Source organism: Entelurus aequoreus, linkage group LG02 (assembly GCF_033978785.1).
Source record: "Entelurus aequoreus isolate RoL-2023_Sb linkage group LG02, RoL_Eaeq_v1.1, whole genome shotgun sequence".
NCBI lineage: Eukaryota > Metazoa > Chordata > Actinopteri > Syngnathiformes > Syngnathidae > Entelurus > Entelurus aequoreus.
Genome location: NC_084732.1, coordinates 11,659,706 through 11,677,204, shown reverse-complemented (window position 1 = coordinate 11,677,204; position 17,499 = coordinate 11,659,706). Strand labels below are relative to the sequence as shown.

At 41.1% G+C, this 17,499-nt stretch overlaps 1 protein-coding gene across 2 annotated transcripts; it reads left to right on the top strand.

The window, feature by feature from the left end:
• The first annotated feature begins 19 nt into the window (after positions 1 to 19).
• On the top strand, positions 20 to 7,931 carry LOC133662329 (zinc finger protein OZF-like). 2 transcript variants are annotated; one of them, XM_062066248.1, is made up of 2 exons: positions 20 to 516; positions 6,598 to 7,931. In XM_062066248.1, exons 1-2 carry the CDS (start codon positions 321 to 323, stop codon positions 7,734 to 7,736), a joined length of 1,335 nt encoding a protein of 444 aa, XP_061922232.1. In that variant the 5' UTR covers positions 20 to 320; the 3' UTR covers positions 7,737 to 7,931. The 2 variants fall into 2 exon arrangements, with proteins under 2 accessions (XP_061922232.1, XP_061922223.1); XM_062066239.1 differs by having other exon boundaries at positions 6,595 to 7,931.
• The last annotated feature ends 9,568 nt before the right edge of the window (positions 7,932 to 17,499 follow it).

Here is a 17,499-nt window from a genome sequence, read left to right as displayed (position 1 = left end):
GCCCTTCCACACCTAAAGAGGCAGTAAAGAGCGCAGGCGCCGTCCTTCGTGCACCGGAAGTTAATAAAAATACACGCAACGTGAAAGAAGTTGCAAGGTAGTGTAAACAATTCCGTGTTATTGCGCACGTTGCTACTACATTAGGTCGCTTTTGTACATTTTAAACATATTTAATTAGTCGTGTGAGGATACATTCGCCTCCTTGTTACTTTAAAGCGTAGCTGCTAGCTTAGTTTAGCTTAGCTTAGCTTGCTAGCTGCTAAGAAAGAGACAAAGCGGAAGTGATCAAAACGTCGCAAAGTGTGCGTGTAAAAGTGAAAATGTGCAAAGTAGAAATGCTGAGAGTGTTGCTGAACCAGCGACTAACTGGCGCCGTCGAAGAGATATTTGAAGAGCTGGCGAGAACGGTAGCAAAGTTAGAGGAGGAACTTTCTAGAACAAAAGAGGAGAACGAGCGACAACGTCAACTACTGGACGCTCTTTTCAACAAACATCAAGTTGTGTTGCACAGAACAGGTTTGTTTACTTTTTTTTTACTCTCACTCGGGCAGTGTAGTGGTTCTCCTTAGCTCACTTCCATCAATTGATTAACGTGGACCAGTTAAAAAACTTATTACCATTTAGTGGTCAATTGTACGGAATATGTACTGTACTGTACAATCTACTAATACAAGTTTCAATCAATCAATCAATCAATCAATGTGACCCAGGAAGGAGAGAAGGTGGTCATGTGACCCAGGAAGGAGAGAAGGTGGTCATGTGACCCAGGAAGGAGAGAAGGTGGTCATGTGACCCAGGAAGGAGAGAAGGTGGTCATGTGACCCAGGAAGGAGAGAAGGTGGTCATGTGACCCAGGGAGGAGAGAAGGTGGTCATGTGGCCTAGGAAGGAGAGAAGGTGGTCATGTGACCTAGGGAGGAGAGAAGGTGGTCACGTGGCCTAGGAAGGAGAGAAGGTGGTCATGTGGCCTAGGAAGGAGAGAAGGTGGTCATGTGACCTAGGAAGGAGAGAAGGTGGTCATGTGGCCTAGGAAGGAGAGAAGGTGGTCATGTGACCTAGGAAGGAGAGAAGGTGGTCATGTGACCCAGGAAGGAGAGAAGGTGGTCATGTGGCCTAGGGAGGAGAGAAGGTGGTCATGTGACCTAGGGAGGAGAGAAGGTGGTCATGTGACCCAGGAAGGAGACAAGGTGGTCATGTGACCTAGGAAGGAGAGAAGGTGGTCATGTGACCCAGGAAGGAGAGAAGGTGGTCATGTGGCCTAGGAAGGAGAGAAGGTGGTCATGTGACCTAGGAAGGAGAGAAGGTGGTCATGTGACCCAGGAAGGAGAGAAGGTGGTCATGTGACCCAGGAAGGAGACAAGGTGGTCATGTGACCCAGGAAGGAGAGAAGGTGGTCATGTGGCCTAGGAAGGAGAGAAGGTGGTCATGTGACCCAGGAAGGAGAGAAGGTGGTCATGTGGCCTAGGGAGGAGAGAAGGTGGTCATGTGACCCAGGAAGGAGACAAGGTGGTCATGTGACCCAGGGAGGAGAGAAGGTGGTCATGTGACCCAGGAAGGAGACAAGGTGGTCATGTGACCCAGGGAGGAGAGAAGGTGGTCTTGTGACCCAGGAAGGAGAGAAGGTGGTCATGTGACCCAGGGAGGAGAGAAGGTGGTCATGTGGCCTAGGAAGGAGAGAAGGTGGTCATGTGACCCAGGAAGGAGAGAAGGTGGTCATGTGGCCTAGGGAGGAGAGAAGGTGGTCATGTGACCCAGGAAGTAGACAAGGTGGTCATGTGACCCAGAAAGGAGAGAAGGTGGTCATGTGGCCTAGGAAGGAGAGAAGGTGGTCATGTGACCTAGGAAGGAGAGAAGGTGGTCATGTGACCCAGGAAGGAGAGAAGGTGGTCATGTGACCCAGGAAGGAGACAAGGTGGTCATGTGACCCAGGAAGGAGAGAAGGTGGTCATGTGACCTAGGGAGGAGTCAAGGTGGTCATGTGACCCAGGAAGGAGAGAAGGTGGTCATGTGACCTAGGAAGGAGACAAGGTGGTCATGTGACCCAGGAAGGAGAGAAGGTGGTCATGTGACCCAGGAAGGAGAGAAGGTGGTCATGTGACCCAGGAAGGAGACAAGGTGGTCATGTGACCTAGGGAGGAGAGAAGGTGGTCATGTGACCCAGGAAGGAGACAAGGTGGTCATGTGACCTAGGGAGGAGACAAAGTGGTCATGTGACCTAGGGAGGAGAGAAGGTGGTCATGTGACCTAGGAAGGAGACAAAGTGGTCATGTGACCTAGGGAGGAGAGAAGGTGGTCATGTGACCTAGGAAGGACAGAAGGTGGTCATGTGACCTAGGAAGGAGACAAGGTGGTCATGTGACCTAGGGAGGAGAGAAGGTGGTCATGTGACCCAGGAAGGAGAGAAGGTGGTCATGTGACCCAGGAAGGAGAGAAGGTGGTCATGTGACCTAGGAAGGAGACAAAGTGGTCATGTGACCTAGGGAGGAGAGAAGGTGGTCATGTGACCTAGGAAGGACAGAAGGTGGTCATGTGACCCAGGAAGGAGAGAAGGTGGTCATGTGGCCTAGGGAGGAGAGAAGGTGGTCATGTGACCCAGGAAGGACAGAAGGTGGTCATGTGACCCAGGAAGTAGACAAGGTGGTCATGTGACCCAGAAAGGAGAGAAGGTGGTCATGTGACCTAGGAAGGAGACAAGGTGGTCATGTGACCCAGGAAGGAGAGAAGGTGGTCATGTGACCCAGGAAGGAGAGAAGGTGGTCATGTGACCCAGGAAGGAGAGAAGGTGGTCATGTGACCCAGGAAGGAGACAAGGTGGTCATGTGACCTAGGGAGGAGAGAAGGTGGTCATGTGACCCAGGAAGGAGACAAGGTGGTCATGTGACCTAGGGAGGAGACAAAGTGGTCATGTGACCTAGGGAGGAGAGAAGGTGGTCATGTGACCTAGGAAGGAGACAAAGTGGTCATGTGACCTAGGGAGGAGAGAAGGTGGTCATGTGACCTAGGAAGGACAGAAGGTGGTCATGTGACCTAGGAAGGAGACAAGGTGGTCATGTGACCTAGGGAGGAGAGAAGGTGGTCATGTGACCCAGGAAGGAGACAAGGTGGTCATGTGACCCAGGAAGGAGAGAAGGTGGTCATGTGACCTAGGAAGGAGACAAGGTGGTCATGTGACCCAGGAAGGAGAGAAGGTGGTCATGTGACCCAGGAAGGAGAGAAGGTGGTCATGTGACCTAGGAAGGAGACAAAGTGGTCATGTGACCTAGGGAGGAGAGAAGGTGGTCATGTGACCTAGGAAGGACAGAAGGTGGTCATGTGACCTAGGGAGGAGAGAAGGTGGTCATGTGACCCAGGAAGGACAGAAGGTGGTCATGTGACCTAGGAAGGAGACAAGGTGGTCATGTGACCTAGGGAGGAGAGAAGGTGGTCATGTGACCCAGGAAGGAGACAAGGTGGTCATGTGACCCAGGAAGGAGAGAAGGTGGTCATGTGATCCAGGAAGGAGACAAGGTGGTCATGTGACCCAGGAAGGAGAGAAGGTGGTCATGTGGCCCAGGAAGGAGAGAAGGTGGTCATGTGATCCAGGAAGGAGACAAGGTGGTCATGTGACCCAGGAAGGAGAGAAGGTGGTCATGTGACCCAGGAAGGAGAGAAGGTGGTCATGTGACCCAGGAAGGAGAGAAGGGGGTCATGTGACCCAGGAAGGAGAGATGGTGGTCATGTGACCCAGGAAGGAGAGAAGGGGGTCATGTGACCCAGGAAGGAGAGAAGGTGGTCATGTGACCCAGGAAGGAGAGAAGGGGGTCATGTGACCCAGGAAGGAGAGATGGTGGTCATGTGACCCAGGAAGGAGAGAAGGGGGTCTTGTGACCCAAGGAGGAGCAAGGTGGTCATATATATATATATGTATATATATATATATATATATATATATATATATATATATATATATATATACAAGGTTTATTTGAAATAGGGACAGATAGAGAAACATAGATATCAGAAACAGTTATCCAATGTATGCATCATAGTGTTTGTAGCCAAAGCTAATTTACAACACTTGTCCCCAACAACAGCAACAACAACAACAACAACAACAGCACAGATCTAACATCATTAAAAATAGGAAAATAAAAAGAAGAAGGCAAAGAGGAGTCAATAATAATAATAATAATAATAACACTGAGAAAGTGCAGACTCGATAAAAACCAATTAGTACATCATGTGTTGTCTTCATTATAACACTTATATAAGACTTTTAAAGTCATTTTGATAGTAGGCTAATATAGACACTTACATCATGTGTTGCCTTCATTATAACACTTATATAAGACTTTTAAAGTCATTTTGATAGTAGGCTAATATAGACACTTACATCATGTGTTGTCTTCATTATAACACTTATATAACTTTTAAAGTAATTTTGATAGTAGGCTAATATAGACACTTACATCATGTGTTGCCTTCATTATAACACTTATATAAGACTTTTAAAGTCATTTTGATAGTAGGCTAATATAGACACTTACATCATGGGTTGTCTTCATTATAACACTTATATAAGACTTTTAAAGTCATTTTGATAGTAGGCTAATATAGACACTTACATCATGTGTTGCCTTCATTATAACACTTATATGAGACTTTTAAAGTCATTTTGATAGTAGGCTAATATAGACACTTACATCATGTGTTGTCTTCATTATAACACTTATATAAGACTTTTAAAGTCATTTTGATAGTAGGCTAATATAGACACTTACATCATGTGTTGTCTTCATTATAACACTTATATGAGACTTTTAAAGTCATTTTGATAGTAGGCTAATATAGACACTTACATCATGTGTTGCCTTCATTATAACACTTATATGAGACTTTTAAAGTCATTTTGATAGTAGGCTAATATAGACACTTACATCATGTGTTGTCTTCATTATAACACTTATATAAGACTTTTAAAGTCATTTTGATAGTAGGCTAATATAGACACTTACATCATGTGTTGTCTTCATTATAACACTTATATACGACTTTTAAAGTCATTTTGATAGTAGGCTAATATAGACACTTACATCATGTGTTGTCTTCATTATAACACTTATATAAGACTTTTAAAGTCATTTTGATAGTAGGCTAATATAGACACTTACATCATGGGTTGTCTTCATTATAACACTTATATGAGACTTTTAAAGTCATTTTGATAGTAGGCTAATATAGACACTTACATCATGTGTTGTCTTCATTATAACACTTATATTAGACTTTTAAAGTCATTTGGATAGTAGGCTAATATAGACACTTACATCATGGGTTGTCTTCATTATAACACTTATATGAGACTTTTAAAGTCATTTTGATAGTAGGCTAATATAGACACTTACATCATGTGTTGCCTTCATTATAACACATATATACGACTTTTAAAGTCATTTTGATAGTAGGCTAATATAGACACTTACATCATGTGTTGTCTTCATTATAACACTTATATAAGACTTTTAAAGTCATTTTGATAGTAGGCTAATATAGACACTTACATCATGGGTTGTCTTCATTATAACACTTATATGAGACTTTTAAAGTCATTTTGATAGTAGGCTAATATAGACACTTACATCATGTGTTGCCTTCATTATAACACTTATATAAGACTTTTAAAGTCATTTTGATAGTAGGCTAATATAGCTAATATAGACACTTACATCATGTGTTGCCTTCATTATAACACTTATATAAGACTTTTAAAGTCATTTTGATAGTAGGCTAATATAGCTAATATAGACACTTACATCATGTGTTGCCTTCATTATAACACTTATATAAGACTTTTAAAGTCATTTTGATAGTAGGCTAATATAGCTAATATAGACACTTATGTCATGTGTTGCCTTCATTAAAACACTTATATAAGACTTTTGAAGTCATTTTGATAGTAGGCTAATATAGACACTTACATCATGTGTTGTCTTCATTATAACACTTATATAAGACTTTTAAAGTCATTTTGATAGTAGGCTAATATAGCTAATATAGACACTTACATCATGTGTTGCCTTCATTATAACACTTATATAAGACTTTTAAAGTCATTTTGATAGTAGGCTAATATAGCTAATATAGACACTTATGTCATGTGTTGCCTTCATTAAAACACTTATATAAGACTTTTGAAGTCATTTTGATAGTAGGCTAATATAGACACTTACATCATGTGTTGCCTTCATTATAACACTTATATAAGACTTTTAAAGTCATTTTGATAGTAGGCTAATATAGACACTTACATCATGTGTTGTCTTCATTATAACACTTATATAAGACTTTTAAAGTCATTTTGATAGTAGGCTAATATAGACACTTACATCATGTGTTGTCTTCATTATAACACTTATATAAGACAATATGGCTCTTTCAACGTTTTGGGTTGCTGACCTCTGGGTTAGATAATCGCACTAATAAAACCTCAACGTCGACTAAATGTTCAACCTCATCAGGCAATGACATCATCCGGCAACAATAGCAAAATCATATTTCCAGCCACAACAACGTGAAACTTTTCCAAACCGTGTCTTCTTTGTCTTCTCGCGGCCAGCAGACGTCTCGCAGTCGCCGACCGCGAGTGAAGAGCAACGTGAGCGGCGTTCCAGGGCGCAGCCGAAGGAGGAAGAGGAGGAGCCGCAGCCCCCTGACACTGAAGTGGAAGAAGAGGCACCACAGCCGCCGCCCCGCATTAAAGAGGAGGCGCAGGAGGGCGAGCCTCTGGAAAGGCGGGAGGAGTTCCCAGTGGTCAATGTCGTCGTGAAGAGTGAAGATGAAGAGGTCAAAGGTGAAGAAGGGGCGGAGCCTCCGAGCAGCGGCTCAACTCAACACCCGAGAACAGAAGGTGATGATGGAGGATCACCAGCAGACATGTTAGCTCCACTATCAGATGATGACGACACGACGTCACACTCTGCTGATCATGAAGAACACTCTGTGAGACGCCGCACCAACAACACCCGCTTGGATGTTGACAACAAAGATGGCGGCAAGACGAGACACTTGAAAAACCCCCCGGAAGGAAAACTCTTTACTTGTTGTCAGTGCGGCAAAACTTTCAACAGCAGGAAAACTTTGACGGCACACAAGCTCTGCCACTCCCAGGAGAAACCATTCAAGTGCACCGAGTGCGACCGGCGCTTCTCCCGGAGGGATTTCTTGGCCACGCACATGCACACGCACACCGGGGAGAAACCGCACGCCTGCTCGGAGTGCGAGGCGCGGTTCCGACACCGCTCGGGCTTGTTCTTCCACATGAGGAAACACACGGGCCACACCACCCACGCCTGCTCGCTGTGCGGCCGCCGCTTCTACCTGCAGGAGAAGCTGACGGCCCACGCCAGGAAGCACGCCCAGAGCAAACCCTTCAGCTGCGCCGTCTGCCAAAAAGGTTTTGGCGACCAGTCGGCCGTGCTGGTGCACCAGAGGACGCACGGCGTGGCCGAGCCGCTACGTTGCTCCGTGTGCGCACAGACTTTCTCCAACAAGTTGGGCTTGTGCAAACACTTGAAGACGCACGCCCAAGTCAAGCGCTTCTCCTGCTCATTCTGCGGGAAGAAATTTGGGCGGAATCAAACGTTGGTGGCGCACACCAGATTGCATACCGGAGAAAAACCCTTTTCCTGCCCCGTCTGCCACAGAGGTTTCAGTTACAATTCGTCGCTGACTAACCACCTGCGGACACACACACAGTGATGAGCATATTTACAGGAAATATTTCATATGACGACAGATGTCCGATAATGTCTCTTTTGCCGATATCCCGATATTGTCCAACTCTTAATTACCGATACCGATATATACAGTGGTGGAATGAACACATTATTATGCCTCATTTTGTTGTGATGCATTAAACAATGTAACAAGGTTTTTCAAAATAAATCAACTCAAGTTATGGAGAAAAAAAATGCCAACAATATTTATTATTGAAGTCACAAAGTGCATTATGTTGTTTAACATGCCTCAAAACAGCAGCTTGGAATTATTATTATAACACTTATATAAGACTTTTAAAGTCATTTTGATAGTAGGCTAATATAGACACTTACATCAATCAATCAATGTTTATTTATATAGCCCTAAATCACAAGTGTCTCAAAGGGCACAACGACATCCTCGGTACAGAGCCCACATACGGGCAAGGAAAACTCACACCAGTGGGACGTCGATGTGAATGACTATGAGAAACCTTGGAGAGGACCGCATATGTGGGTAACCCCCCCCCCCCCCCCCCCCTCTAGGGGAGACCGAAAGCAATGGATGTGGAGTGGGTCTGACATAATATTGTGAAAGTCCAACACATCAGTGAGAGTCCAGTCCATGGTGGGGCCAGCAGGAACCATCCCGAGTGGAGACGGGTCAGCAGCGTAGAGATGTCCCCATCTGATGCACAGGCTAGCGGTCCACCCCGGAGCAGAGTGGAAAAGAAAAGAAAAGAAACGGCAGATCAACTGGTCTAAAAAGGGAGTCTATTTAAAGGCTAGAGTATACAAATGAGTTTTAAGATGGGACTTAAATGCTTCTACTGAGGTAGCATCTCTAACTTTTACCGGGAGGGTATTCCAGAGTACTGGAGCCCCAATAGAAAACGCTCTATAGCCCGCAGACTTTTTTTTGGCTCTGGGAATCACTAATAAGCCGGAGTTCTTTGAACGCAGATTTCTTGCTGGGACATATGGTACAATACAATCTGCAAGATAGGCAGGAGCTAAACCGTGTAATATTTTATACGTAAGTAGTAAAACCTTAAAGTCGCATCTTAAGTGCACAGGAAGCCAGTGCAGGTGAGCCAGTATAGGCATATATATATATATGTATATAAAGGTATATACAGTATAGGCGTAATATGATCAAACTTTCTTGTTTTTGTCAAAAGCCTAGCAGCCGCATTTTGTACCAACTATATATATATATATATATATATATATATATATATATATATATATATATATATATATATGTATATATATATATATATATATATATATGTATATATATATATATATATATATATATATATATGTATATATATATATATATATATGTATATATATATATATGTATGTATGTATATATATATATATATATATATATATATATATATATATATATATATACATACATACATACATACATACATACATACATACATACATATATATATATATATATATATATATATATATATATATATATATATACATACATACATACATACATATATATATACATATATATATATATATATATATATATATATATATATATATATATATATATATATATATATATATATATATATATATATATATATATATGTCTTAATTAGATTATCCAAAAAATAGTGCTCGATACCGTGGTAGAGCGTAATATGTATGTGTGGGGAAAAAAATCACAAGACTATTTCATCTCTACAGGCCTGTTTCATGAGGGATTTCCTCAATCCTCAGGAGATTTATATATTTATATATTTATATATATATATATATATATATATATATATATATATATATATATATATATATATATATATTGCATTCTATTTCAGTTACTTTATTGAGTTTACAACCCCTGGCGCTGTTTTGTACTGTTTTTGTACTTATTTTGATTATTATTATTTCTAAATTGTTAGTAAATGTTGCAATTTATGAATAAAGGTTTATAAAATAAAATAAATAAATAAAAACATTACAAAAAAAATATTAAAAGGATACAACTGTCAATACACCATCCGTACCGGAAGACACGATCGGTCCACGCATGCGCGAAGGCTAGGTCACTTGACTTGGACGTGGCTCCTGCGACATCTTATTCTGTAAATTTCAATGTTTTATTTATGTTGTTTATAAAAAAAAAAGTAGCTTACTTAGGTAACAATAATTTGTTGTTCATCTCCAAATGGCCAAACGTTGTATTGTGAAGAAGGAACTTCCAAACATGGACATATAAATAGCTCACATCATTATGCAGCACCACCTGCTGGTCACATTGTGTATCACACGCACTTTAGCACATTTTCCACTCCCAGCGCGTCATTTCTTTCTTTTAAATGTCGCTAAAAATGTTTTTAAACAAGGCACCTATTCTTACGTAAATCTACATCTACTACCCAACAAAAAGTAGACTTAAATGATCACGACGTCTGTACTGGAAGACAGGATCAGTCCGCGCATGCGCGAAGACAATCACTTCCTAGAGTTGCTTTTATTTTATTTTTTAAAAATTTACGACGGAGCTTCTGTGTTATTTGAATGTTTTATTAATGTTTTGCATGAACAATAGCCTACGTAAGAGTAAAAAATAAGAAGAATATAAACATGAACAAGGGGTAGATGTAAAAAAATAAAAAGTATTATTGCCACAATTACAACCACTTTAGTTTATGGAACAAATTTGACACTGGAATAAAAAAATGTAAATCTCTTTCTGTATAAACATTTTTTTTTTAAAGTTACAATGATGACGAGATATGATATGAGTAGAATTATTTCTTCATTATTGGTTTAATTGTTGTCAAATTAAAATATGTCTTTGTAGTCGCCAACATTTAAATTCAATTGTTGTATTTGGGAAAATAAGGGGCAGATATTGTAAGTTTTTCATTTATTTCTGCTAATGTTTGTCATGTTCGTGTTTGAAGGATGAGGCTGTTGATAGCAAGTGACTTAACTTTTAATGCTCCATGTTCTCAACAACATACATGTGTCTTTTTTGCATTCTTGTTCTACCACTTTATGTGGTACGGTAAGCAGCATACTAACCCGTACTGCCCCCTAGCGGTCATACCTGTAATAACATCTGATCACAACATCCCCCTTTTTCTAAGACAAAATGTATTGACCTAACTAATCACATTAGCTGGGTCAGTTATTTTAACAAATTCTCATTTAGTCTAACTCTGACACATATGTGCAGTATGAACAATTTCAAATTGCATAGGCTATCTCAAATCTAAGCCAATACTATTTATAACACTTTCACAACAATCAATATACATTTTGTTCAACATATTTAACATGCATATTGACTTTTCTTTGTTTACAAGTTCAGTCTATCAGGTCTTTTGATTTCTCTTGTGGACCTTCTTAACTCAGGTTCATTTGGAGTAGGTGTGTTACAGTCAGCGTTACAGTCCATAACAGGTGTGGGTATTACCTGAGATTCACCACAAGTTACACTAAGCTCACCAACAGTCCCTTGAGGAGTCTTTAACAGACTGCGACGATTGCGTCTGAGGATTTGTCCATCATCAGTTCTCACCGTGTACGATCTTGGAGCAACTTCTTGCAGGACTGTTGCTTTTGTACTCCATCCATCAGTATCCTCAATCCTGACTGTGTTGTTGGTAGTCAGTGGAGGAAGACGCTTGGTTGTTTTGTCATAAAATGACTTTTGCATCATCTTCTGTTGTCGTAGCTTATGTTCAATATTTGAGGGATTATTTTGCTTTATTATATTGTTTGAATGACTCGGCAAGGTTGTTCGTAGCTTCCTCTTCATCAGCAGTTCAGCTGGTGATAGTCCGCACTGAAGAGGTGATGCTCTGTAGCTCAATAAAGCCAGATACGGATCCGAGTCACTGTCAGCTGCTTTCTTTAGGAGTTGCTTTAGAATGTGAACTCCTTTTTCCGCTTGCCCGTTTGATTGTGCATAATGTGGGCTTGACGTCACATGCTGGAAATCATATTGCACCGCAAACTTCTGCCATTCTTTGCTGCTGAAGCATGGGCCGTTGTCGCTCACTACAGTGTGTGGAATGCCATGCCTGGCGAATATAGATTTAGCATGTGTTATTACACAAGTTGACGTTAAGCCTGCTAGTAGCGCCATTTCAGGGAAGTTTGAGTAGTAATCTACTACCACTAAATAGTCTTTACCTCTGAGATGAAACAAGTCCATTCCTACTTTGTGCCATGGTGCGGTTGGCACCTCAGCAACCACCATAGGCTCTTTGCTCTGCTTGTTCCTGTGTTTCTGGCATGTTTCACATTTATTTATGAGTGTTTCAATGTCTTTATTCAGTCCGGGCCAGAAAACCGACTCTCTCGCCCTCCTTTTGCATTTTTCAATGCCGAGATGGCCTTCATGTATCCTGTGCAAAATGTCCATTCTCAAAGCCTGTGGAATAACAATTCTGCCTTTTTTCAACAGCAGTCCATCCACAGTACTGAGCTCACCTCTGACGTGATAAAATAGTGGACATGAGCCAGCCGGCCATCCCTCATCCATGTTCCTCATGACATGTTGTAACTCAGCATCCGTTGCTGTAGCCTCAGCGATTTGTCTTGACTTTGTGTCTGACACAGGCAGTGTAGCAGACACCATGTTCACATGACACTGTACGTCCTCATCTGTTGCACTCACACTGTCGCCTGTAGTTGCTCTGGATAGGGCATCAGCAAGGATTAGGTGTTTACCTGGAGTATATATCAGTTCAAAATCATACCTTTGCATTTTCATCATCAACCGTTGAATCCGCGGTGACATTTCATTCAGATTCTTTTTGATGATGGCAACCAGCGGTCGGTGATCAGTTTCAACTGTGAAGGACGGCAGGCCGTACACATAGCTATGAAACCGCTCCAAACCATATGCCAGTCCCAAACATTCTTTTTCGATCTGAGCGTACCGACATTCCGATTTTGTCATAGCCCGAGATGCATAGGCTACCGGTTTCCAGTGCTCACCCTCAGCCTGGAGTAGAACGGCACCAATACCATCTTTGGAAGCATCGGTTGACACTTTTATCCTCTTTGTGTGGTCATAAAATGACAACACAGGTGCTGTAGTCAGTGTGTTCTTGAGTTTTTGCCACTCATGCTCATGTTTCACTGTCCATTTAAAATCACAGTCCTTGTGCAGAAGCTCTCGTATGCAAGATGTCTTTGCTGTCAAATTGGGAATGAATTTACCTATAAAATTGACCATCCCCATGATGCGTAGCACACCGGTTTTGTCTGTGGGCCTTGGCATGTTCTGTATTGCACATATTTTTTCTTGATCTGGTTGGACACCACGTGCAGACAGCTTGTCTCCAAGGAAAAGGATCTCCTGAACACCAAACTCACATTTACTTTTGTTTAGTTTTAGTCCATACTTTTTTATGCGTTCCATAACTCTGCTTAGTCTCTCATTGTGCTCTTGGGCTGTGGATCCCCATATGATGATGTCATCAATGTAGACTCGAACTCCATCCAAGCCCTCGATGATCTGCTCCATCGCTCTGTGAAATATTTCAGGTGCTGACTTTATTCCAAAAGGCAGTCTGAGAAAACAGTGTCTGCCAAAGGGCGTATTAAAGGTACAGTACATTGTGCTGCTTTCACTCAGTTTCAGCTGCCAGAAACCTTGTGAGGCGTCAAGCTTTGTGAAGTAGCTGGCACCTGACATTTCACTGATGATCTCTTCACGTGTAGGTATTTGATAATGTTCACGCTTAATGCTCTCATTTAGATCTTTAGGGTCCATACATATTCTCAACTCACCATTCTTTTTCTTTGTGATGACCATTGAGTTGACCCAGTCTGTAGGCTCATTAACCTTTTTGATCACCCCCAGCATGATCATTCTGTCGAGTTCCTTCTTTAGGCTGTCTTTCAGTGGGGCTGGAACTCTGCGTGCTGCATGCACAACTGGTTGGGCATCTTCTTTCAATTGTATTTTATATGTGAAGGGCAAAACACCAAAACCCTTGAAAACATCTGAAAAGTTCTGAACAATTGTTTCCATAGAGTCATTTTTTGGGATAATGCTATACACTCTTTTCACCAGTGCTAGTTCTTCACAGGCTCTGTCACCCAGAAGTGATTCACGTCCCTCATTCACAACAAAGAAGCATAGGTGGTGCACTTTTCCTTTAACTGTGACACTCAGCCTGCATGTGCCCAAACATTTAATTGGTTGTCCATTGTAGTCTTTAAGTCCAGATTCTTTTCTTTTTATTTGTGGCTTGTTTTTCATTGCCTTTACATCACACATGCTTATTAGATTTGCTTTTGCACCCGTGTCCAATCTCATGGTGACTACAGTCCCATTTATCATTAGAGGAGCTATCCATTTATCTTCTCCAGTGACGTCATTTACATTGTCTGGTTTACTTATTTGTTCACTTTCCAAATTTACCATGCCAACAAAGAACGTGTCACTGAGATCAGGCTCATCTACTATGTTTACAGTTTTTCCTTTCTTCCCCTCTTTCCATTTGGAGAAGCACTGTTTAGCAAAATGATTCTTGCCTTGGCAACTTGAGCATTGCTTACCAAACGCTGGACATTGTCGGGGCTTGTGCTTTGTGCCGCAGCGCTTGCAGCTTATCATCTCGTCCTCCGACTGCCGTGCAGGCCGGGTCTGTGTGCGCTGTCTCCGCTGATACGACACTGCTCCTACCGCTGCCGCGTTGTCGCTCTGCGCCGAGGCGACTGCAGACATCTCGCTGAACGTCCTCACGTGCTTTTGGGACAGCTCACTCGCCTGGCAGATCTTAATGGCTCCCGCCAGCGTCAACTCCATCTCTCGTAGTAGCCTCTCTCTGACCTTTTTATCCTCCACGCCGAAGACTATCTGGTCCCGGATCATGGAGTCCTTCAGCGTCGCGAAGTTGCAGGACTGCGCCTTTAGCCGCAAGTCCGTCAGGAAGCTATCAAATGGCTCATGCTGCCGCTGCGTACGAGACCGAAACACGTACCTTTCGTACGTCTCGTTCTTCTTCGGAGAACAGTGAGCGTCAAATTTGCTAAGCACTACATCCAACTTTCCATTATCGTCAGGAGTGTCAAACACAAACGTGTTAAATACTTCTATGGCCTGTGGCCCTGCTATTGTTAGCAGCAGCGCTACCTTTCTCGCCTCCGGCTTTGTCTCGTGTCCCATAGCCGCAATGTACAGGTGAAACTGCTGTTTGAAGGTGCGCCAGTTCTCGTCGACATTCCCCGTTAGTTTCAAACTCTCCGGTGATTTTAAATCCATGTCGTCAAGTCGAGTTTACTCCTGGTACCATGTCATGTTCGTGTTTGAAGGATGAGGCTGTTGATAGCAAGTGACTTAACTTTTAATGCTCCATGTTCTCAACAACATACATGTGTCTTCTTATGCATTCTTGTTCTACCACTTTATGTGGTACGGTAAGCAGCATACTAACCCGTACTGCCCCCTAGCGGTCATACCTGTAATAACATCTGATCACAACAATGTTCATTCATATTTTAATGTAATGTTATGTTGATTGATTTATTTGTATTGTATACCTTTTTTTGATTTTTTTTTTTAAATGAATTAAATAAATAAATTAACTGAATTTTCACTCCCATCGCAAAATGTATTTTTTCAAATGCTGATTTTGAGATTGATCTCTTTGCCGTTTAAGGCTGCCGGCACACCATTCAGGCTTCTCTACGGTTTCAAAATAAATACTGTATCCTTAAGTGACTTTTGTTGTGTATGTAAACTTTTATTTGACATTGTTATTCCAAAAAAAAAAAAAGACAACAGAAAAGAAAACCGCAGTCGCATTGATGGCGTAACGAACATAACATATATATGTTATATTTTATATTGCTTTTAGTCTATTTTATACCTGCTTTGTCCTTTCCATCGTTTGTAGCTGAGCTACGGTGTGGAACAATTTCCCTTGTGGATCATTAGTCTAAGAGAGAGTTATAATGCACGCTAAACTGTCAGAAACGGGAAACTAGGACACAAAAACATTAAAAAGCATTAAGCAGCAGCTAAAAACTCATTTTGGAATTCCTGCAAAGGACTGGACTTTAAAAAAGGATCTGGGACAACAATAAATACTAAATAATGAAGCAGGCAGTCATAGGGATGATGTTTGATAAGGAATTATCGAGTTCGAGCCTATTATCGAATCCTGTTATCGAACCGATTCCTTATCGATTCTCTTATGGAGTCCAGATAGGTTGTTGTATATGGAAAAAAACACACAATATTTGGTTTAACAAAAGCTCACTTGTATTATATAATAAAAAAATAAAATCTAATAAATAAATAAATATTGACTGTTACCCACCTAAAAAAATAAAATAAATATTGACTGTTGTTACCCAAAGTATATTAAGTGGGATTTTTCAGAGAAACAAATATATACAGTAACACAAAAACAAGCTGTCTCTGTGATCACTATAGGTGTATAAATAATAATATAGTGTTAAATAAAATCAGTCCCTTGGGCACAAAACTGGAAATAATACAGCTCTCCAAAAAGTGCACTTCTGCTGCTATTGGAACATAACTGTTTGTTATGATGCTTTGACATTTTTGCACTTTATTTCTTTATTGAAAGAAAATTCTAAGATGAGAAAAGTTGTTTGCAAATGTGGTTACAATGGTAAAAAATTAAAAGTTAAAGCTAAAAAAAGAAATACACTTTATTGAGTTAACATTATTTCTTCATGGGGAAGGATGTTATGAGCGAGAGAATATAACAACTACACTACCCAGCATGCAACGGGAGTGACGAGCATGCGCGGTCACCCCGAAAAGTGTTGCATGTTGCCACGCTGTGAAAGTAAACGTCAAGAACTCAGCCAACACGCCTCGTCTGCATTATTTATAATTAGACAGACAACACATCCACAGTGTGATTTTGTAACGTTTACAAGGAAAGAAAAACAAAAGTTAAAAAAGGGAGATATGTTGTATATATATGTATGTGCTGCAGTGTTGTATATATATGTATGTGCTGCAGTGTTGTATATATATGTATGTGCTGCAGTGTTGTATATATATGTATGTGCTGCAGTGTTGTATATATATGTATGTGCTGCAGTGTTGTATATATATGTATGTGCTGCAGTGTTGTATATATATGTATGTGCTGCGGTTGTTTTAAGAAGGTTGCGACAGCTGCCGTAAAGGAGGTGCGTTGCTAGCCTGGTTGCTATGTTTCCGGTTGGTGGTAAAAATGTTCGTCATGTGTTTGTTTTACCCTGCTCAAATCTCTCAGTAAAGTTATTCGTTGGATTATAGCTTTTGTTTTGAACTTTATTACACCTTGGAGCGCTTTTTCCCGCCCATTGTTTTCCTGCTTTCGCTATCTGCGCCTAATGACTGAGCCACGTGACGTCATTTCTTGTGATGTCCCACGGAGCATTTCTGGTCGGGACGGGATTCGAATAAAGAATCAACTCTTTTCCTTTACTATAGTGGTCTCGATAACGGGTACCGGTTCTCAAAAAGGGATTCGAGTCCGAGGACTCGGTTCTTTTCTTATCAAACAACCGGGAAAACCGGTTTGGAGTATCATCCCTAGGCAGTCATCACATTCAGAGTAACGTTTGCATATTTGACTGATATTGAATCCAATAAATCATATTTCCTTAAATTGTGGAGGAGTATTTACTCAGCTGCACAGCGTAGAAAAACCAAATATGTCATAATATTATTTAACAACAATACTAATATTATACATTTTCACAAATACATATTGAGGAAACATTTATAA